The 21,631-nt window shown below is 55.6% G+C and overlaps 3 protein-coding genes across 3 annotated transcripts; all 3 read right to left on the reverse strand.

The window, feature by feature from the left end:
- Positions 1-880: 880 nt before the first annotated feature.
- Positions 881-12,661, reverse strand: NCLIV_024560 (hypothetical protein; the record flags this gene model as incomplete). Its single annotated transcript, XM_003882651.1, has 15 exons — positions 881-977; positions 1,337-2,321; positions 2,597-2,673; positions 3,421-3,531; positions 3,783-3,850; positions 4,388-4,471; positions 4,846-5,037; positions 5,492-5,549; positions 5,824-6,044; positions 6,585-6,680; positions 7,110-7,813; positions 8,237-8,611; positions 10,218-10,292; positions 10,656-10,850; positions 11,518-12,661. The coding sequence occupies 15 exons, from the start codon at positions 12,659-12,661 to the stop codon at positions 881-883; spliced, it is 4,482 nt and encodes a 1,493-aa protein (XP_003882700.1).
- Positions 12,662-15,483: 2,822 nt separating this feature from the next.
- Positions 15,484-16,425, reverse strand: NCLIV_024570 (conserved hypothetical protein; the record flags this gene model as incomplete). The annotated part of the gene is made up of 1 exon (XM_003882652.1): positions 15,484-16,425. The coding sequence occupies one exon, from the start codon at positions 16,423-16,425 to the stop codon at positions 15,484-15,486; it is 942 nt and encodes a 313-aa protein (XP_003882701.1).
- A 2,314-nt stretch (positions 16,426-18,739) lies between these two features.
- On the reverse strand, positions 18,740-20,377 carry NCLIV_024580 (putative rRNA methylase; the record flags this gene model as incomplete). The annotated part of the gene is made up of 1 exon (XM_003882653.1): positions 18,740-20,377. The coding sequence occupies one exon, from the start codon at positions 20,375-20,377 to the stop codon at positions 18,740-18,742; it is 1,638 nt and encodes a 545-aa protein (XP_003882702.1).
- Between the last annotated feature and the right edge of the window lie 1,254 nt (positions 20,378-21,631).

Consider the following 21,631-nt stretch of genomic DNA (forward strand, 5'->3'; position numbering starts at 1 on the left):
TGATATCCGCCTAGAAAGTGGGCCAACCTCTAGTTCTGTCGCAGCAAACGGAGTTCCCGTTTCCTTTTTCAACTGTTTCGTGATTCTGTTTCCTTCTGCGGCAGCTGGATGAATTTTAGATGAGCCATTTCCTTGTGGTGTATGCAACTTTTTAGGCTGGGAAGAAATCGCCCAACATTTCTCTCTCGACACAGGACGTTCTGTTCTACGTAACGCGCGTCCGTCGGCGACGCGGTCTCCCACTCTCGCCTCAGCTTTGTTCGACGTCTGGTGCGTCTGCGGCCCTACAAAGAAGGTCCTTGGAACAGCAGACTCGCGCGACGGAGGACAACAAATTCCTGAAAAAAGGCGCGGATCCCTTCCGCCCCGTCAAGGCAGGTACAGTCAGGCTCTGACGGGGGTTTCTCCTCTGCCGACGCAATTGCGTCAAAAACATTCTTAGGCACAGAGTCCCTCCACGACGTGGAAGAAAGACTAGTGCGATGTCGGAACGACGGACTCGAGGTAGGATGTCTTCCATCTGTGTTCACGCGCGTTCAAAAGGAACACTTCTCCATCGCATTGAATCAGATCTGAACAAAAGATGGACTTTCGTAGAAAAAAACGTTGACGGTCATACTCGTCTACAAGCAACTCCAGAACAAATCGTTGGGCTTCCCGGAAGGGAATCCTCTCTCTTCTCCCGGGTGTGTTACATGTTTTGGACCAACAAAACGCTTTGGCTTCGACAAAAGAAACGGAAGCCTCAAACAACACTTGTCCGATGACGCGCGGAAAAGACGCACAACACCCAAAGACGCCCCGGCACGAAAGACGTGACCAGACATGATCCTCGGAAAAAGGCTGTTTCGACAGGGCGCACGTCGCGCCAAGTTGCGCATCAGAGATGTCGGAGCTCCGCCCCAAAATTCACAAAGATCCGCAGCTTGCCGTGGTGACTCCCCGCCACCAGCACCAGGGGACGTGACCCGCTTGAGCTGTAAGCTCACACAAGGGAAAACCACGAACGCAGCGCTGTCTGAGTATGGCGCGTGCTGCGTCAGCACACGTGGAGCCTCTCCGGCGGGCGCGCGCGGGTTTAGTCCCAACTTTGCTGGCTCTTTGTCGTTCGCGTTTCCCCTCGGCTCAACACAAACCTAACCACCCTGCCTTGGCGGACTCACCTCCAGATTCCCTACGGCACGGCTTTCAATGTTGCACAGTGTGGCGTCTGCGGAAGACGCGCCTTCTGGGCCATCCGATTCTGACTACGGGTTGGCCGCCATGGAACGCGCAAACTGAAAAGACGCCCCACCGTCGCCCGCCCCAGAGAAAAAACAGGCAGACCCGAGCTTACCTGCGTTGCCGACATTCCGCTTCGTAGACAGCGGGGGGCAGAGAAACGTGGAGCTCGTCTTCCACGCGGAAGTACCGTTCACTCTCCTCCGCATTCTTTGCGCGGCGGTCGTCCACAGTGCTCGCACCGCCTGCATCGTCAACGGCCCAGACCGGCGCGGAGACAACGCTCGACGGGGACGAATCTGACTTGAGTCGGAGGTCTTTCGATGAGAGTTGACTCAAACGCGGCGGGGTACTGGAGACGGCAGGCGACGTGGCGGTGTCGGAGGCGCCACACAGCAGACGGCCGGAGCCGTCTCGAATCGCGGCGCTCCCCTGACTGTCCCCGGTGCCTCGGAGATTCGGAGAAACAGATAGACCGCTGCTTTGCTGTGAAGGTCTGAGTCGCCCAGGGGAGAGCACGCTCCCGCCCCGCTCGTCGTTGCACAGTTCACTCGATGACGCAGACGAATCGGCGGCGAGGGTATGCATCTGCGAGCCTGGGGGCGTGCCCCCAGGAGGCGACACCCGTCTGGGTGTTGGGAGACATAACGCTTTGAACATGGTTCGAGGCCCCGAGCCTTGCTTATCTAGGGCTACTTGCTTCGACTCGTCCCCCACCGGCCCTGACGCGTCACTCACAAACGGCGACGACTGGAAACAGCGCGACTCGCGAGGAAGGGAAAACTCCTGGGAAGGCAGACTCCCGGCCGCCGAGTACAGGTCACTGCCTGGGGCTGCGTTTTCGCCCAACGGTGCAAGCGGGCGGCGGTCCAGACTGCCTCGCGCCTCAGACTGCTGGCCTCTAGTCCCACTTTTGAAGCCGCGCAGACGCGAACGGACGCCCGCGTCGAACCGGAAAGTCAGGTTCTGCAGCGTGCGGTGGTGACTCGCCGGTTGCTTCGCCGCGGTAGACCCCAGGGGATGCACGGCGATGCGCGACACCAGAGACGTCGCAAAGGACGCAGGCGCCACGAGGCTGCACGTCAAAAGCTCCGCGAAGGCTGCGGGAGAGAACGGACGCGGGAGGGAGCGCAACGCGTGGGGGTCAGCGAGGAGAGATAACGAGAAAGAGTTGCAAAACTGGAAAAGAAACACGCCTGTGCACAGAGCGTGAAGACAGTTACAGGGGAGAGACAACGCGCAAGCACCGGTAGGGAAGCCTGAATAGGGAGATGAAACACACAAAGAGAGACTGGCGACACGAGAGACGACCCCACAGAAGGCGGTGGAGGGAACACAACGCTTGCAGTTCAAGGGACAGTGGGAAACTCCTTACCCTTGATGCCCACAAAGTTCGCGTTCGTCGGTCTCCGCTTCGTCGCGGGGAGAGGCAACTTGCTGCTGAGAACATTTCTGCACGGAAAAGGCCACAGGAAACCGACACGCAAGTGCTTCGGCAGCAAGCGTCGTTCTCCCTCTCGCGCCGAGCCTCTGCACGCACACATGATACCCTGAAACACCCTCGGGGGCCCCGCCCGCTCTGCGGCAAACGCGGAATGCCTATTTATGCCGATGCGTCCCTCTTGCCCTCAGCGAGGTTCTTCCGCTAAACGGCCAATGCCTGAGAGACACCATCGGGTCGACACCCGAACCCGATTTTTTATGAGGCACCTAGATTTGCACCACAGAGATAGACCTACAGATGCGCATATCTACACATGCATATATATATATATATATATATATATATAAGGCGGGATTCGCGTGCAAAGAGAGAACTAGAAAATCGAAACTCTAAACCTGGGAGGTGAGGAAAAGCGCTCCGCGCCCTTCTTTCCGCGCTTGTCGAACAAGACGCTGTGGACACCCGGAGCAGCCCGCACGCCGGAGGGGTGGTACAGCAATGAGACAGAAACATCGCCGCAAGCTCTCCAGCGACGCATGCGTTTGTATGCTGTGACTAAGAGAGCACACAGCGCGCCTCGTCTCGAGAAGCAGGCGCCGAAAATCGGGTTGGCCTTGGTTTCCCTGGGCTTCCCGGAACGTGGAGAAAACGGCAAACGGGAACGTTGACCCTTGACATGTCCACCAAACACTGAAGTCTGTCGAGTTCGCAAGAAGCGAAGAGAAAGTCACGCGTGTTTCTGATTCTCCACGCACTTGCGAAGCCGTTGCTCGATGCTGTCGAGAATCGACGTGCGGGGATCTTCCACGTTCCAGTAGCACAGCCAGCCGTTCTCGGAACCGCAGACGAGGCCTGTCCCTTCGTTTCTGAAAGGGAGACAGATTTTGAGAGACGGCAATTTTGTCGAGTGCTGACGCACGCGAGACCCGTCTCAGTCCTCCCAAGAAAAAACCGTTTTTGCGGGGGGGAAAACACTCTCTTCTCTTTCCTTGCTGCGTGAGCGAGAGCCTCGTTAAAACGGGTTCCCTCGTGCTACCATCCTTCTCCCTCCGTCTTCGAATAAAAGATCAGCCGCGTTCTACTGGATGAACCTGAAAACCGATCTCACAGGACTTACGTGTAGTTTGCCCGCAACATGATTTGCTCGTTCATGTGGCCTTTGAACTTGGCCGCGCAAAACAGGTCCTGTGGCATCGAAACCGCGAGACAGAGACACGCACCTTCTCTCGCTGTCGCTCCGCGCCTGTGCGGCTGTCTCTCTCGGAAACCGAGGCTCGACACCACAAGGCACTCGGTGCGAAACCCCTCTCTGGTTCTCGAAGGGCCCGAGCCTCTCTAGCCGTCCACACCCGAGTCATTCAGAGGGAGGCAGCAGACAGAAACGGAACCGAAAGGCCTTCTCGAAGCAGCCACACGTGCTATCTCTACACCTGCACCAGCGTCTGTAGAACGTGCCGCCACAGCACATCTGTGTGTCTATAAATATGGGTATCTGTCTGTATAAAAGTATACAGCGAGAGCGATGAAACCCTGTTTGCCGATTTAGCATCTACATCTTGACATACTCGTGAATGGCTACTCAATGCAGTGGCTTAACGACGACATCTCCATGGCCTGCTCTCTGTGCATCCGAAACATATATATATATATATATATATATATATATATATGCAGTTTGTGTGAACAGCGCTACACAGACATACAGGGGACAGGAGAGCTTACCGTGGCTCTGAAAATGCGAACGCGGGAATCGTTTGTCGTGACGCAGAGAGCGAGGCCGCTGGTGTGCCACTCGAGGCTGGTCACCTGCGGAGGCAAAAAAGCACGGAATAAGTGCTTTTTGTCGCCGATCTCGTGGACCTCTTCTTTATCTCTGTGTTTCTCCCAACAAACAGTAATGGTGGTCTCGTTCCCGGCAGCCCGTATTTCCGAAAGACAGCGCAAAAACCTTAGCGGCGCGCCGTTTAAAGCGTGCAGCGACTGCCTCCTGTCGCCCCAGGACCTCGCGTCTTCGACAAAACCGATTCGCCTTGCTGTAGACATGAAGAGAGCCCCGCAGGCGACATGCGGCGGGGTATTCCGCACGGGCACCGTCAGACCCTCTGGGGAGCAAACGGGCGCGACGAAGCGTGCCGCGCATGCAGCTGCCGCATGCGTTCCAGGTCGCAGCAGCCACTCACTTTTCGCCCCTTGGAAAATTTCCCTTTCCGGTTTTTGCAGTCCAGCTCGTTGCGGAACTTCAGCGTCTGCTTGCAGAGGCAAATCACACAAACGCTCGCCAGAGGACGCTTCTCTGTGATGAGAGAATCGTAAAGACGCTCGGCAGACGAGAGCGGCGTTTCGCCAGCAAGGCGAGCCGGAGACGCCTCGTCCTACGGGAACAGCAGCCAAGACGCTGAGGCTGATGTCGCCCGTGCTTGTCTTCTGTCACAGACGCTGCGCGCTGTTTGGCAAAGCGTCCGTTTGTGTAGGCGAGCACCGCTGGAGATTCTCGGGATCTCAGGAACCTTCGACCGCCGGTGGACCTCGCCAAGTGAAGAAGCACAAACAGTCCACCCCCCCTTGGCGCCTCGTGTGTGTTTCGAGCGAAGACGGTGGCAAACCGCGCATGCGACTCGAGACAAGTCGCCTTCTCGGACACACATCTCCTCAAAACGCGGCACGTTTTGCAGTACCAGGGAACTGTTTGTCTCGGTTGTTCGGGAGTCAAACAGCAGAGGTGTCCGCACCCCGGCCAGCGTGTCACCTCGCCCCTTGTGAGACGAAAACGGTGACTGTTTTGAGCCGAAAAAACGAGGAAATGTTTCGCTGAGTCGCGCTTTTTACCTGAGCGTCGTAGAAGGCAATCGTCCCATTGCGGAAGCCAACGGCGAGAACGGACCCGCTGAACGCAGCAGACACGACAGAACCGGCTGCCGGTTAGAAGTCGCGCGCTGTCCCGACACCAAACAAGACGCGTTTCCGTTTTCTCCTCTGCCGCTATGAGGGGTTCGCGAGACGACGGAAGACCCCAGACAAGCAGACTGCCAAGCACAAATATACATGTATATATATATATATATATATAAGTGGAGAGAGGGACACAGCATCGTTGTTGAGCACGTGAGTCGGCCTTGTGCAAAGGCTGGCAGAGAGGGAAAGGCGTTAAGGTGACGCACTTGGGAGAGATGGAGATAGCCGTGACGAGTTCGGTGACTTTCAGGTACTCGACGACGCGAGCTTCCCAGAGCAGTTTTCCTCTCTCTGGCCGCCTGCGTTCGTCTCCGTGCTCTCTTCGCCCTCGCTCGTCTCGAGGGGGACGGGAGCGACTGGACGGCGGGACCGGAAAGAGACGCCAGACTTGCACGGTGGCGTCTAGACACCCCGTGAACACCACGTTCTGAAACAAAGGACACGAAAAAAACACGAGACGCGAGAAGCAGAAAAGCGTGACGGATTCTACGACAACGCGACGATGTGAAGAAAGCGAGACACGCATGCTGCAAACAAGTTGGAAATGACCCCCCCCCCCCCCACACGTCCCGTCGCGCGCCGCCTGGGTACGACCGGCGAATGGTTGGTGTCTGAAGCCATGCTCTCATGGAGCTTTCAAAGGTCCAGCACTCGTCTTTTGAAATTCGGCGGTGATGCTCGCATGCATGCACCCTCACTCGGCACCGCGCATGCATATCCACGTGGATGCGTGCATTCATTTATACGAACATGCATGCCTGCAGCAGTCAGACACGTGGGCATCTCGCGTTCTCGAGGCACACTCTCTGGCGAGCTTTTGGTTCCGTTATGGGGGAGGCAAACCACGCTCTGAACCCCCGCGCTTTTTTCTGCACTCTGTGCCGTTCCTGTCAGAAATAGAATGTAGCGGCGCGATTCCCCAGACTCGCCACAAGGTGTGAGCTCCCCCAGGCCAAAGAGTCGTCACCTTGAAAGCAGGGTGGAAGGCGACGCTCGTTGGCCAGTCTCGACATCGCAGAACCGCAACGGCCTCAGGCTGCTTGGCCGGTCGCCACAGCCGCACCTGAGCGAGAAAATTGAGAAAATCACCCCAGTCAGAGAGCGCGTATTGTCTCCGAATGTGGACTCCAACAGCCCACAGTGGACCGCGCGTCCAACGCAGTCGAAGTCGATCGTCCGCGGCTCACGCAAAAAACGCCACACTGGAGTCGGCATGCATCTGTGCAAGGCGACTAAGAGCTTGGCGTTCGCAGACGCCAGTATACCCCCCTAAAACAGGCGCTTTTACATCTGCATATCTGCAAATATCTACAGCTCTGCACCCGTTTGCACATTCCGCATTGAGGCGACTGCGCGGCGCGTCGACTGAGGGCTGGAGCGAAGTGGATCTCGTTTTAAAGCGTCTCTTTCTTCCCTGAAGAAACCTTGAGGAGAGGGACGGGACACACAGGCTCCATGCAACAGCGGGATGCGCTTCGCTTCGGAGTCTTACCGTCTTGTCCAGAGAGGAGCTGAGGAGGAGCGCGACCTTTGCGGTGGGTGCCCAAACCAACTGAATGATTGCCGCAGAGTGCCCCGTAAGACAGAGGTTCGGCCGATCTGAAACAAACCACGGGGCGGAGTGCGCGGGGTTTGCCTCCTCTCGTTGTTCTCTTCCCGCCTCGCTGTCTTCTCGGCAAGAACGCGACGACGCCCGCACCTCGTCCGACTGCGCACCCCAGTCCTCAGCTGGGCTTTCTTCTTCGACGCCGGCGACCAGCTGTCCCCCGACGCCGTCGGGTGTCGGGACACGGCGCGAAGGATGCGCAGGTCCGCGACGCGTCTGGGAATCTCCGTCACTCCGCGTCCGTCTTTCGGTCCGCAAGCCGTTTGAATTCCCTCCCCCTGTGGCAAACAGCGTCTGCGGAGACAGCTGAGAACGTTCAAAGGGACACCCAGCGCCGGGGGCTGGTGAGCATTCCCCCGCGCGTTCCGGCGCCGACACGGCCCGCCGGTCTCCGTCTTCCTGGTGGCGAGGCCGGGAAAGAGACGAAGAGGGACAGGAGGAGGGAGAACGATCCGAAGAGGCAGTCGACGCAGAAACTCCGGGTGGAAGCGACGCGTCCCGCAACACCGCCTCCGAGGCTTCGTTCCTTCCCGTTTCTTGTTCGAGCAAAGGGACAGCTGTGTCCGGAGAGACGTGCGGGGAGCGCTTGCCTGGCGTAGACGGGTGGAGCAGTCGGTTGGAGTCAAGAACACACACGCAGAGCAAACAGCGAACGAAGCTCGGAGCCGAGAAACCTCTGGAGATCCCCGCCGTCAGCCACACACAGTTCCACAATCGGATTCCATCGCGAAACGTGGGGACGAAAGCACACCCACATCCTTGGGGCGGGTTTGGGACGACTCGCTGCACGGCGTAGAAAGAAAAGCCTCCAGGGCCGAATCGCGACGCGAGGCACACAGGCCTCTCCCTCCAGCTGGTTCATGACAGGACACTGAAGAACCTGAAACCCCTCGGGGCCTCTCCGTTTCCGCAGGACTTGAAACCCGATCGCCCCTGCAGCGGGCCTCACTCCCGGGATTGGCCGGACCTCGAGACGAGCTCTGCGTCTCCTCTCTCGCCTTCGCCTCTCTTACCTGCGTCCTGTCCCTCCCCTGGCGTTCCTCCATCGCGTTCGTTGTCTGCGTCTGCCTTCTCGGGAGCGAAACCTGCGCCGTGGCTAGCCATTTCCGTCTGGGCTGCTTCGCCGGTCGGGCCCCGTCGCGACTCGCCGTCACGCTGCATCGCAGGTCGCTGGCCGCCGGCTTCACACAGCGAACCCGGCCACGCCGGTTCCGTCCTGCCGCGCCTCTCGCCGCCTCGATCAGGCACCTGTGAAGCCCGCGAAGACGCGGCGGAGACGCGGGAGGGCGGAGGCACGGCCCAGAGAGAAATCACCCCCGTCTGACCGGCAGCGGCTAGCCAGTCGCCTGCGGGTGAGATCGCGATCGCCCAAAGCGCTGCGCGGTCGCCTGGGGAGGAAACGAAACGTCAGCGAGGAGGCGCGAGCACGTACACGCAGCACTGGCGTCGAGGTTCCTTCTCTGGCAAAACAGAAACGATACGGCTACACTCTGACGGACACAGAGGCTACGTCCGCATGCGTACACACAGCGTCCAGCCCGTCCAGCTGCAAAGCAAGACGCCAACAGATCTGCAGACACATACCGATGTGGGCCGACGCATGCAAATGCATGCACCTCACGTGTACACAGATTTATGTTCTACATAAGAATATTTTTGCACGTGTGTAGGGATGCAGAGGGATATGCATACGTGTTTGCATGTACGGCTAGATATGCAATGGTGGTTTTGTGTCAGGCGCATTTGAAGGCGCGTCCACCTCACCCGTTTCTAGCGCCCTCACGCACCAGACCTCAGACGGTGGAGGCTGGTGTTTGCCTCCCTTATTCGCGTTCCTCTTTAGGACGGCTGGGAAGGGTTGCTGGAGAGAAACGAACAAACGGGACACGCAACAGCTTCAGTGGTCTGTCGGGACTTACGAAACACCTGCGCGGAATGACCAAAACGGCTCGGCAGCGGAATCCCGAGTCCGCCGTCACGTTCGGCCGTATCTCCACATCCGTTCTCTCTGCCCGGCGGTGGAGTTGCGGCTCGGCTAAGAGGGAATGGCGTTCGTTAGGAGAGCCGAAGGAGTTTGCACGGAAGCACTCGCCTTGCTTATGCGTCCAAGCTTCGCACACACACTGTCAGGAGCTCGGCTCTGTTCACTTGTGCACTAAGCAGAGAAACCAAAACCAACCAGGCCAGCGTAGTCGGCGCCTGCAGACTGAGTGCATCGTCCTCCCGGACGTTGCCCCGCCGAAACCGCGGCCGTCTTCTCCTCCGCTGTAGTACCGCTTCGCGAGCTGTACAGACAGGGCAAGTGCGGTAGCAGCAAAGGACACTTGACCGGTTTGGACATGGCAGTTTCTTCGAAGAACGCGACGCGACAACCGGACGTCCGTTGAGAGCCGCAGTGCTTGCAGCCATGTGTGTGAGGTATTTCGCATGTTGGCACGCGGAAATGTGTGACAAAATGGTCGACACTTCGCCCCTGGTTTTCTGGTCTCTGTTGTCGTACGGTCCGTTGGGCGACGGTGCCCCGACAGCAAAAACACGCGTCTCGCTCGTTGCTCACTCCGTCATCTCTCCACACCAAGGCGCGCGCAGAAACGCATGAACGCATAGCTGAACAAGCGCACTTCGATGGGGATACGCGATCTACGCAAACGTCAATATACTTAGGGACGAACTTGCAGGATCACCTGTACGTTTGTCTAGATAGATATAGATATATGGGCATTGATGTAGGGATCTGCCCCTTTGTGTATCGGGATTTCGCATGGAACAGGTTTCTAGAGACAGCTCTCCGGGGGGACACATACGCGACTTTGTACACAGTTCTCTACATACACAACACTACGCTGTGGAAAAGTTGGACCATTTCTTCCAGAAAAAGAGGCGTGTTTCTACAGGAGAAGCAGGCATCCTCACAGCACGATATGAAATGGACCTGGTTTGGGATAGTGGTGTCTGAATACCTGGAAACGGCAGCCGATTGTTTCGTTGTTGCACTAGCCGTCGATTCTCCCGAGCACTGCCGCCCCCCTCCAAGTCGCTTGAAGGCAGTTATCGATCGGGTCATCCACGCTGAGAGATTGAAAAAAGGGAGAAACGGCGAACGCGAACCCCTCTTGGTCCGCTCTCTCGTGTAAACACCCCACCGCACGTCAGCAAGTTCAGCAGAGACAGAACGCGAGTCGCGCCAAGCCTACAGCCAAAACGGTCACCGTGTCGCTATAAGCCAAGAGTTGAAGAGCACATCAGCCGACCACCGCCTGCCTTCTCTCTCTGTCGCTCGTCTTTCTTTCGCCGTCAGGACGGGGGCAGAAGTCCCTTCGCGTCTTCTAGGGGTCATGCATTCGTATAACTACCGAACAAGCACTCAGCCCCAGGCGTCGACGTGGTCTCCATCGAAGCTAAAAAAACCAAAAGCGGTGAGGCTAGGCATACGACTCCCACCTCGCTTGGACGGATAACTTCCACGCAACGCAGCGCTGCGGAAGGTGCGCGCACTGCCTGCCAAAGTGCCAAGAGAGAAAGCCCTCGACATCTCGCCAGACGGCGCGACCGATGCGCAGGCCGCAGAAGTTGCACACGACGATGCAGATAGCGGTTCCGCGTAATCGCAGTGACGAAGCTCTCCATCTGAAGCGCAGCACGCACGGCACACATGTCCATATATATATATATATATATATATATATAAGTGCTTATATGTTGGTACATACATTTCATGGATTACATATACGCATACGTGCAACTATATACAAATATATCTGTAGGTTCATTTCTGTGAATAACACGCCGATGCTGGTAACCACAAAGACCGACGAAAGTCGGTCTTCTCGAGGGAAAGCATACGATCCATCTTTCTGGCACGGTCACGTCGAGACACACGAGGGAAAGAGAGACTGGAGAGGAAAAGCAAAGTGTGCAGGACCGGTCTGGGTATTCAAACCCTGAGGAGCTGGCAGCTGATCTTGCAACGCAGCCGTGTGTTTGCGCAGCGCGTTCCTTTGCGCCCGGAACCGCTTCCTTCCGCAGCGATTGCCTTGCTGTGTGTCTCGCGTGGTCTCTCAACGCGACCGCCAAGAGCCCCCCGTCCCAAAATACAGAAACTATCTACGGTGCGCACGTGCGAAGCATTGTATTTATTGCTGGATATCGATTGTTGCCTGTGCGCGAGGGACTCGGAATGTCGGGTATCGATGCGTATCTGCCTGCCTCTCTGTGTGTGCGTCGCACTGCATCCTTTTCCCAGCGGACGAGGCCTGCCGCATCCGGGGGACCGCCTCTCCATTCCCTTCCGTACCTGGAATTCCACTCGCGTCCTCCCTTCCTCCCGCCACACTCGCGGAGTCCCCAGAAGCCGCAGCGGCGGCTTCTGTGTTTGCCACTCGGTCGGGGACTGCGGGGAGACTGCTGTCTTCCAGCTGCGTTTCCTGTCGAGGAAGCGTCCCAGGTTGCGCGGCTTCGTTGCCTTGTTTCGTTGTCGCTGCGAGAGAGTCGGGAAAGCTCTGCTGCCGGAACCGCAAGCGGGCGGTGTCAAACGCCGACAAAAACTCCCCTCTAGGGGTTTCAAGAGTGTGGCTCGGTTCCTGGACTCCAGAGCGGGTCGAGTCGCGTTGCCTCTCAGAGGCGCGCCGACTACAGGGCTCCATCCCCGCCGTCGGGGGGCCGCCCACCTGTGCCGATCCGCTCGGGGATCGTCTCGCGAATCTCCCGCCGGCAGAGCCATCCTTCAGTGCACTCGAGGGCGAGGCGTCGACCGCAGTTGTGAAGGAGCACTGCCGGACGATTCGGGCCTGATCGCTGCTCGAGCGGCGCACTCGAAGTTCGTGCGTCGCCCCTTGGCTGTCCTGGCTTTCGCTGTGTTTCCTGCTCCGCGACTGCGTAGCCGCACTCGCCTCTTCCGTCTCAGCCGGCAGTGAGATGCAGCTTCTCTCTTCGTCGTCGGACGAATCAGTTACGTCTCGAAATGGTCTTGCCTGAGAGTGTGGCGAAGACGCAGCCTGTCCGACCGGAGATCTGGCCGAGGCCTCTCGCGGGGTCTCGTAGGCTTCAGTCGCATCATGAAAATCCCCTCCGTCCGATTCGTCCTCTTGGTGAGTTCGCGTCTCGCTTCCAGGAGAGCTCTTTCGGCCGCCAGTTCGTGGGCAACCAGAAACGTTGCCGCGCCATTTCCCCGAATCTTCAACACCTTTGGAATACGACGAAGCAGACGACGCCCCTTTCCGCTCTGGCCTCCGAGCGCGCGAGCGGAGCTCCTGTCGCTGGAAACGCGTAAACAGACGAAGTTGTTCCTCCCCGAGTTCCGATGCTCGAGTGCTGCGCATGTGGAAATGGCCTTCGAGGTCTAAAAATGCAGCCGCGAGTCCCGTGCAAGCTTGGATGCGCTCTCTCTCAATGCCCTGGAATGGAGTCCCCGGATCGTCAACAAACGGCCCATCTGTCATCGGCACGCCTCCGCTCCGTCGTGTATCTAAACCGTTTTCAAACTTGTCGAAAGCTGGCGACATGGCGACGGGCGTTCCAGGTTGGCATGAAGTTTTTTTGGCAGTCCCGAACGGACTGTCGCCGAAGGAAGCCTGACCGTCCTCACGCGTAGCGACAGGGTACGGCTCTGCCTCCCTATCTTTCCGCCTCCTGCCTGACCCTCGAATAGATTTCTGAACATGCATCTTCCCCTCCTTGCCTGATACGTTTACACCCACGGGCGCAGTTGCAAGCGGCTGTTTCGGACCGTCATTCGCTTGACTGGCAATACCCCAGAATCGGGAAAGTCCACGGACCGGCAACGGAGTCAACGGAACGCGCAAAATGATGGCAAACAACTTGGTGCGGGCGCAGTCGCGAGGTGTTTGAAGCAGAAGCGGCGAGGGTCACCAATATGGGGCGCTGTTTCCTCCAGTGCACTCTTTCGACAATCTGCCGTGTCTCGCTCAGTTGCAAGTTCGGCAAAGCAGGACATGCATGCCCAGACTCAAACTCAAAATTCATTCTGTCACACAACACTAGGAAGCTCGTTCCACTCTCCCTTGCATCGATCCAACCCGAAACACTCTTAGACAGGAGCAGAAGGTAGTCGTCCGACCTACGCTGGCCAGTGAGATTGTCATGCACGTGAGGTTCTTTAACAGATTCCTCGTTGCACACCAGCCAAGAGTGTCCAAGGGGACCCAACCACGTTCAAAGACACGAAAGACATTCGGTGAACAAGTGTGTTAAACTTCCGATCAAAATGGGTATGGACCTGGGGCAAAATTCTCCTTAAACCAAGTGTGTGCACAGGCGACGCAAGGTAGGTGAACAGTGGCCGTGCATGCAACAAAAAACAGCAGTGCATGCACGGCGGGGAAAGCCGGGTAACAGAATTCACTTATAATGTTTTAAGTAAGCGCTTGAGGAAAAGACGATACTCTTTTCTGGTTTTTGTCAGCCAACGTTCTGGAAGCACTGGGACCCAGAGCGCTGGAAAGCATTAGGCGGAGCTATTTGAAGGCTGCCTCTTAGTGCAACGCCCTTCCAACTTCAGTGTGTCAGCCTTGTCGGCACAGCCCAAGGTTGTACTCTTTGCGGCATCTTATTCGCCCCGAAAGCATTGAATGGGACCCAGCGCCGCCGTTACGTTTTCTTCATCAGAGAGACGTGTGAACAGAAACGAAGCGTACTTGTGTATGGCCGCCTCCAACAGGTAACGCCGGAATACTGTGGTTTGTGGTAACCTAGAACCCAAAGCGGGACGGCGTCACTTTAATCCGGGATGGAGATCACACACAGGCTTCTGCATTGTACGTAGAGGTACCCACGAGTTTTGGGTGACCACCTAGCGGGTTTCCAGCATGCCGACCGCGCGCGGTATGGCTGTTGCACGCAACCGCGGCTCAGGGACTCCAGTTACATAAAGTGTCTCAACCAGCTCAGGTCCCGGCTGCTGTCCGGTTGCGGCAGCGATAGACTTACTTTTGTTTCTATGCGAAAGTAGAACAGTAGCAGAGGAGGGCTGACTGCTGCAGGACTTCACTCTTTTTTTGGCGGACCCGCTGTACGGCAGATAAGGGAGTCGGTGATGAAATGTGCCGACATCTACAGACTGCGATAGAAAAACACTCTGGGCTATGCGGGATAACGGTGGTAGCTTAACTGTGGCACGATGCTGTGATCTTCTGGGGAGGGCAGACGCATTCCTGACACCATCCGGGCACCTCCTTACTCAGGCTGATGGAAATTTTGGAGAACGGCAGAGGTGCTCGGGTGAAGGAACCTCTCAGGGAATGATAGGGTGGGGGGGGGCCGAAGATTCTTTCTCTGTTGCACAACTACCTGAGTCTGCGGACTGGGTTTCGTGTTGTTATTGCACCGATTCCTACTGTCAACTATCTAGCAATCTCCGCTGCATCGTTATGGAGGCGTCTGAGATCAAGTGTTCCACCACAATGTTGGAGGGTAAAGATGGTCTTTTCAAACGACGCATCGGCCCTCCGAGAGTAGAGTGAATTCGGAAGCAACAGACGGTGAAGGGTGGCTTCAGCGGCGTCACGTGTTGATATCCGTTAAGAGCCTCCGCTGAAGGAAACTATCGGTCGCAGCTGACAGTGAAAAGGAGAAGGGCTGCCGTAGCTCGTGGCAGATGCATACGGTGAACATGTACACCCGCACAAGTGCAGCAATTGTCACGAGGGCTCCTACCAGAAACCGGTTGGAGCTTGCACATAGCCTAGTTCTGCCACCGACTTTGTCTTCGGCATCTGTATCAGGAGTACCGTGCTGTATCATCCGGGTTGCCGTCATCCGCATCACAGAGTGACTGTTTGTCATGAAAAAGGACCCGTCACATGTCGGTTGGTACTCAGCAATGCCTCTCAAATTCACCGCTGTTTTCTGGGTATGGGAGCTGCTGCCTGTCGCTTGGGCACCACGCTTTGGCCAGTGAAGACCCGGCAGCTTTCAATTTTCTGGAGTTTCATGATAAACGGTGGTGACACGTGTTGTTAGAACGACCTCTGTGGAAGAGGGAAAGGCCGGAGAGGCTAAAGCTCCTCGAGCAGAACTTTCACAACAGGTGGGATATCCATCCAGAAACACCGCCGCACAGCAATTGGCGAGACAAGCATGCAACGGAAGTGGGAGGCCGCCCCTCTCCGGACGGCGTCATGCAACTTCCACGAAAGGCAACATTTTCATTCACTATCCTTACAATACCTTGAGATCCAAGAACTGGTTCACATGAAATTTCCGCGTTATTATGACTTCACGGCTCAATTCAACGCAGGTCAAATCAATTTTCATTGGGCTCACCACCTTCAGCGTCGTCCGTTATCGCCGTTGGGTCTACTACGGGCGGTGGCGCCAGGGGAATATTGGCATCTGCCGATGAAGGTGTTTCCTTCTGCTTGTCATCTTCACATCGGTTCGTTCCTTGTGTCACCTGCGCCTTTTTGGCTTCATCATGATTCTCCTGCGCATCCCCTAGTTTGCTTTCTCGCTCTTTTTCGGCTAGATTTCTAGGCAACTTGAAAGTAAGGATGCTTGTGACAAGGACCAGGGCGGCACAGAGGAAATAAAGAGCCACGAAGGCTGCCAGGATCTTGAGCGATTCCGAGATGTCTTTCACTTGCTGCTCATCGTCAGGGGTCAAGCTGGGTTTCCCGTTCAGTTCCTGCAATGCTGCAAATTCTTCTGTGAAACGCTCTGCCTCTAAGGAGCCGCAAATGATCGTCGTTACAGTTAATATAACGAGTAGGCAGCCATAGCCCATGGTCAGTCCTTGACTCCGTGCAATAATCCCCCATATCCCGACTGCCACGGTAATGCAGGTAACAGTGAAAATTATTGCGGGTTCAGTTGGACTCTTTCCTATCGCCAGGCGGCATGCGACGGTGGCCGTGACGAACACAAAACAGCAAACAGTCAAAAAGGCAACTATATGGGACATGGAAGTTTTCCAGCAACTGCACGTTCTGCTTGTTTTCTCTACTTGGGCGCAACGGTCCGTTTCTACCACTGTTGGTAGTGGCAGTCCTTCAGGAGCGGGCTCAACCTCGATGATTGCATCCGGGGGTTCGAGGTGGTCACCCCTCGTGGCCTCGTGCCGTAGATCAAGGTCTTCCAAGACGTGGCCGTCAAGATCCGCACCTACCGGGGAAGGGGATTCCTGATCTTCCGGTGGGAAGGAATCTCTCATCGGAGAACTGAAGGAGTCAAAGTGTGCCACCGCCATGCTCGCCACCCAGTGAAGCAAATACAGCTAGTAGGCGTACACAAAATAGAGAGCCTGGCTGTTCATGATCCCAGTGCCAGGCGCCTCCAGGCTAATTCTCCTTAACAGAAAATGGACGGTCTGAATGAGCTTAACTGGCATGTCTCTCGACGCGGCAGTGTCGCGCTCGAATGTGTGTCTGTTGGTCGCTCATCCCTTTCCCCAGAATTCTGCAGCGGAAATTGTGAACCTGCGCCTCTTTAGCACACAAGTCAGCCCAGAGAAACACCCGAGGGTCTGTATCACTCGAGTTGCAGTAATATTGCTTCCAGATGAGGTATGTAGTCTCGTGCAGTTGTGGTAGTTGGGGGAAAGGGGAGAGGAATGGTAATAAATATTGTGTGTTTAGGGTGCTTCAAACAAGCTTGCCCACGTTTGGACAGTTTTTTCGTCGAAAGCAGAACTACGCCTTTTGCAATGACAAGCACAGAAACACAGCCGTTGCAAGCCGCGAAAAGTAACCTCATCAGTCCTGCGTGCCGACTTCCCCGTCATTACGGTTCGAGAGACAGCTGGCTGCAGGAGTTGGACACAGGCGGGCGGCCTGAGATAAAATAAGTTTTTGAGGTAGTGGCCATGTTGCTTCAGGCCGGCTGTGAAACGCGCAGCCTTTCCCGATGGCAACTCCAACTGTTCCGGTGGACGAACCAATCTCAGTATGTAGGTGTGTATTTCCATCTTGTCTCCTCCGCACGCTGGACACAAAGCTTTCTCAGGGAAGAAGCAGCCCTGACTGCTTGTGCGCTACGCCCCACACAGTGTACCAAAAAATAAAGAGAGGCTCGAGAGTCAGTGGGAATTGGATATTTTGTGGATGGCTATGTTTTACGCTTGCGGGAACGTCAGCAGAGCTGCGGTCACAGCCTGGACGCTCCTAATGTGCTCGCACGCGAAAACTGGGCGACCTGAGAAACGGCAACTGCCGTTTGCCCCATAGCCAATGGAAGACTTGCATCAGGCGCCACGTAAGGCGACCTCGATTGAGACGGATAAATGAAGTATGAACTGATCGCCGTACAGTTAGAATCTGTGCGATTTGTAACTGGGTCCCGCCAGACAGGCTGTGTCGGGTGTTGAACTTGCGTGTTTCGTTGTCAGGGTATATTTACCGAGACTGAAGACCAGCCTCCACGCGCACGATGAGCTGCGACGGATAGAATATGTCTTTTAAAGGAAACCGACTCTGTACCAGGGCAGCTCGTACGATCTCAACCAGCCTCACCAGCAAGGAGATGAGGTTTCGCTCTCCAAATAACGTGCGGAGCTAGAGATTTTGTCCGTGGCAAAAACATCCGCCGTGGATGGTTCGGCGCGCACACAGCACGAGGCCACCTCTCCAACCAAACGGTTTGCCTGTCAATGGTAGTCTTTCTGCGCTAACGGGCAAAAATTTCGTACTGCGGGAACGCAAAGGATTTTGTGCTCTGTAGCTACATACTGAACCACGCGCACGTACGTGAGAGGTGTAGCTGGCAAATTGTCGTCGCGAACTCTGGTCGTGATACGACCTGCGGGTTTGCTGCTACTGAGGAGGCGACTTCAACAGCGACACAATCTCATCCAGAGCTCCGACTCTCATTCATACTACAAGCTTTGAACACCATCTATACACGGGTTCATAATTAGAAGATGCCGACCTTTGGGTGGGATGACCAACAAGATTTACATGAAGACACAAGTCGTGCCGCCCACGTTCTCTGGGTGATGCGAAACCTCATGGGGAACATGGCATTGTCCACATCGCTTCCTGTCACGCGGCATCCGCAATGGGGAGGGACTGGATAAGTGATTATTGAACCCGTGTGAACACTAGCGCGGGTTCATGGAAATATACGTTGCTCCATGGAGACAAAACGAATCTTTTGGCAGGGAAAAATTATGGCGTGACACTCCACTGGCACACCGGTCCCACAAAGCAAGTCTTTTCCTTCCACTTTGTGACACCAAAAAAAAGGGGCGGTACGCAGGCCAACAACCTTGAAACAAGGTTATACCGCAAACATATGACCACACCACGAAGCAAGAAAACGTGGCGTCACAAAGGACGGCAAGACACTCTGCGGCGTTGTCACAGTCACGGCCAAACTAGCTATGCACCTCTAGCTCGGTGGTATCTCATTCCGGACTCTGTATGCTTCTATTGAGCCATGAACAGACGCGAAATGTTAGAACCATCTTTCGCAGAGGTCTGGACGAAAGCTGGCAAAGACGCAGGAGGCATATCAAGCGACAGCATGCATCTTCTCGAATTCGCTGTGCATCCCCCTGCGGACTGTCAGAAAGAATCATCAGGAATTAGGTCCTCATCAGGTACAAAGGGAACTTGCTCTCGCAGCTTTATCAAAGTCTCCTGCTGTAGCGTATAAAGAACGACCGCTGCCGCCGTTGACACACTCAACGAATCACCTTTCACCTGAGCTATGGCTGCTATGCCATCACACGCGTCAAGAACCTCCCGTGAACTACCTTTCTGTTCATTTCCCACCACTACCGCCAAACATATTTCCTCGTCCTCCTCGACCACATTCTTCTTAAAACCTGTCGCCGTTGCATCGCCAGCCGCGCAGTTACCATCCCGACACTCCGTCGCTTCAGGGATCCGCTCGGAGTGTAGTGCACTGCTGTGGCACTCGACAGCACCTGAGTTCCCACGGTTTCCGTCGCTACCGAGTTGACCCTGGCGAGTCTGCAGTGAAGTGCTGCTGCCCGGTACCCCAGCTGTTTGGCGTCGGTTCCGAATCCACTTTTTTGGGTGGTGCAAGATTGTAGGGTCACCTACAGGGCTCGTGCCGATGACAACGCACGACGGCGACACACGCCTCAGCTTGGTCAGCGCCATCGGCAGCGGCGATCGTGGAGCGGAGTGATACGCTGACAGATCTAATCCAGAATGGCGACTCCAAGCGAAACCGCCGCCCAGTGAGCACAAAGCACTGTCTGCCAAGATTGGATCACATTTTAGTAACCTCAAATGGAACATGGATCCCATCGATACTCTGGCGGATCGTGCGTTCACCGCCGCATACGACACGGGAGATAAAAGAACAGACCTAACACCCAACGAGAAGGCTGTCCGCATAAGTGTGCCAATGTTGTCTGAGTTCTGCACGTCATCCAGAACGAGCATGGGAAAGAGGGCATCAGAAGATACAGGAATACTACTATCTTCTCGTCCAACTGTCCGTGATATTCGTGAAGAGGAAGTAAGACGGAGAGGTGCCCCGGTCTCAGCCGACGCGGTCGGCTCTCCGAGGGAATCAGAGAGTTCGTGGGGAGGGGCTCCGACACACCCGAAATCATCAACTGTCGGCATGCGCACATCTATCAGCGCTGCGCAGCACTGCCGGTGGTTTACTGGCATACCGAGAATTTCGCTGAAAAGACTTTCCGTTACGAGAAGAACTTCCACTTCGTCGTCATCAACTTCATCTACGGAAAGATTTGGACATCCACCCTCTCCAAAATGCTTCAAAGAATCAGCCTTTCGGCACACAGAATTGTGCACCTCCTGCTCCTGCGTTTCCTCTTGCACTGTGCGCCTACCATGTCGGAGTGCCTCGTATGCTTTCAGCAGCTTACGCCGTCGATGAATGGCCGTCTCAATCTTGTTTGCCATTTCACGGAGCAGGACCGGCGTCAAGAGAACAGACTTAACAGGATAAAACGGACTTGAGAGAGCGCGGCGCACGACTGTCGAGGAGCATGCAGGCACATACCAGGCATTCTTCGCCAACATTTGAGCTTTTAATTGAGAGAAAACATAGTTGTCGCGAACACCCTTCATTCGATACATGCACACCGCTGGATCCTCTGCTGACGTCACATACCTGACGCGGCACGACAGCGCTGGAAGGCCTTCTCCCTCCTCCCAGTTACAAGTTTGGTCGGCCCTGTTTTCTCTCGTTTCCTTCATGTCGATTACGTGAGAAAGAAAACGTTTGTGAACACGACAGTAACAAATGATTACACCACCAGCGAAACGAAACAGTGTTTTCACACACCCTCTCGTGAATGTCGAAAACAAATTGTGGTCGCCACCACGATCGAGTGACCTCTCTCGTGGAGATACACCAGCGCCCCAGGCTCTTTCAACAGGCTGAATGAAACGATATCTGTGCTTCTCGGAGCAGAAATACCCAGAAGCGATGGACAGACTTGACAGTCGTGCTGCCCCTGTAGAATGATGCCAGTGGACGCCCTGTCTAGTCTCCGGGCACACAGGAGCAGAATCAACCGAGTGGAACCTCTGAGTCAAAGTCTGTTGGTGAAAAGGGCTGGATATATTGGCGTCCCTGAGATGTCCCAGCCCGCATCGACTGGACGAGGTCTAGATACAATGCATGCCCCTGTCCACCACGTTTCCAGTGGAGCCAGCAAAACAATTAAAATGGATAGAGGTCCAGCACGCAGAGGAAACGTTTCTCTGACGCCGGGTTTCTAGACAAAACGGCAAGGATAAAATCAATTGACCTATACGGCAACCACGGGAAAACTCGATTGTTTTTGCAACCGTGCATGCATGCAAATGTAGTGTCCGTGGCTGCGAGGCAAACAACAGCCACGGATTTTGCCTACTGTGCCACACAAACCGCGCTGTGAGTCAAGATATGGCACATCAGAGCAGCATCATGACGGGAAGTGACAGTAGTGGAACTCAAAGGGAGGAGATAAAATAATCCAAGTGTACAAAAGCGAATGGCTCAAACTGAGCAGGGTGTGACCACCACCGACTTTTGCTGCCGCGCCGGTTACGGCGCTGATGGCGCTCCCTGATTATAGACCCAATATGCCGATGAGGAGTCAAGTCTCCTCAAAACCTCAGGCACAAGTTTGCCGACTTACTGTCAGCAGTGATGTAGTCCGCTTTCAAAGCCACCCTTATTGCGGCGAAAGAGCGGAGAGTAATGTACACGAAATCCATAGCAGCCACCCACATCAGTATTCAGGAGACCATTTCCTAGATGACATTCCTTTCTAGTGCAAATCAGCACGGTTCCAGTATCCCACTACGGTGAACACGGTATTAGAAACGACTGGGTTTCCACTCGGAAAGCGCCGTTGTGCTGTCGACCACTTTGGGTCGGCACTCCTGTGGCCAAACGTTTACGAGGGTACTGTATGTCGAACATGTGTCTGCAATGCACAGAGTCACTGCAGTGCGAGCCTA

The sequence above is a fragment of the Neospora caninum genome, chromosome VIIb, assembly GCF_000208865.1.
Source record: "Neospora caninum Liverpool complete genome, chromosome VIIb".
Classification (NCBI taxonomy): Eukaryota; Apicomplexa; class Conoidasida; order Eucoccidiorida; family Sarcocystidae; genus Neospora; species Neospora caninum.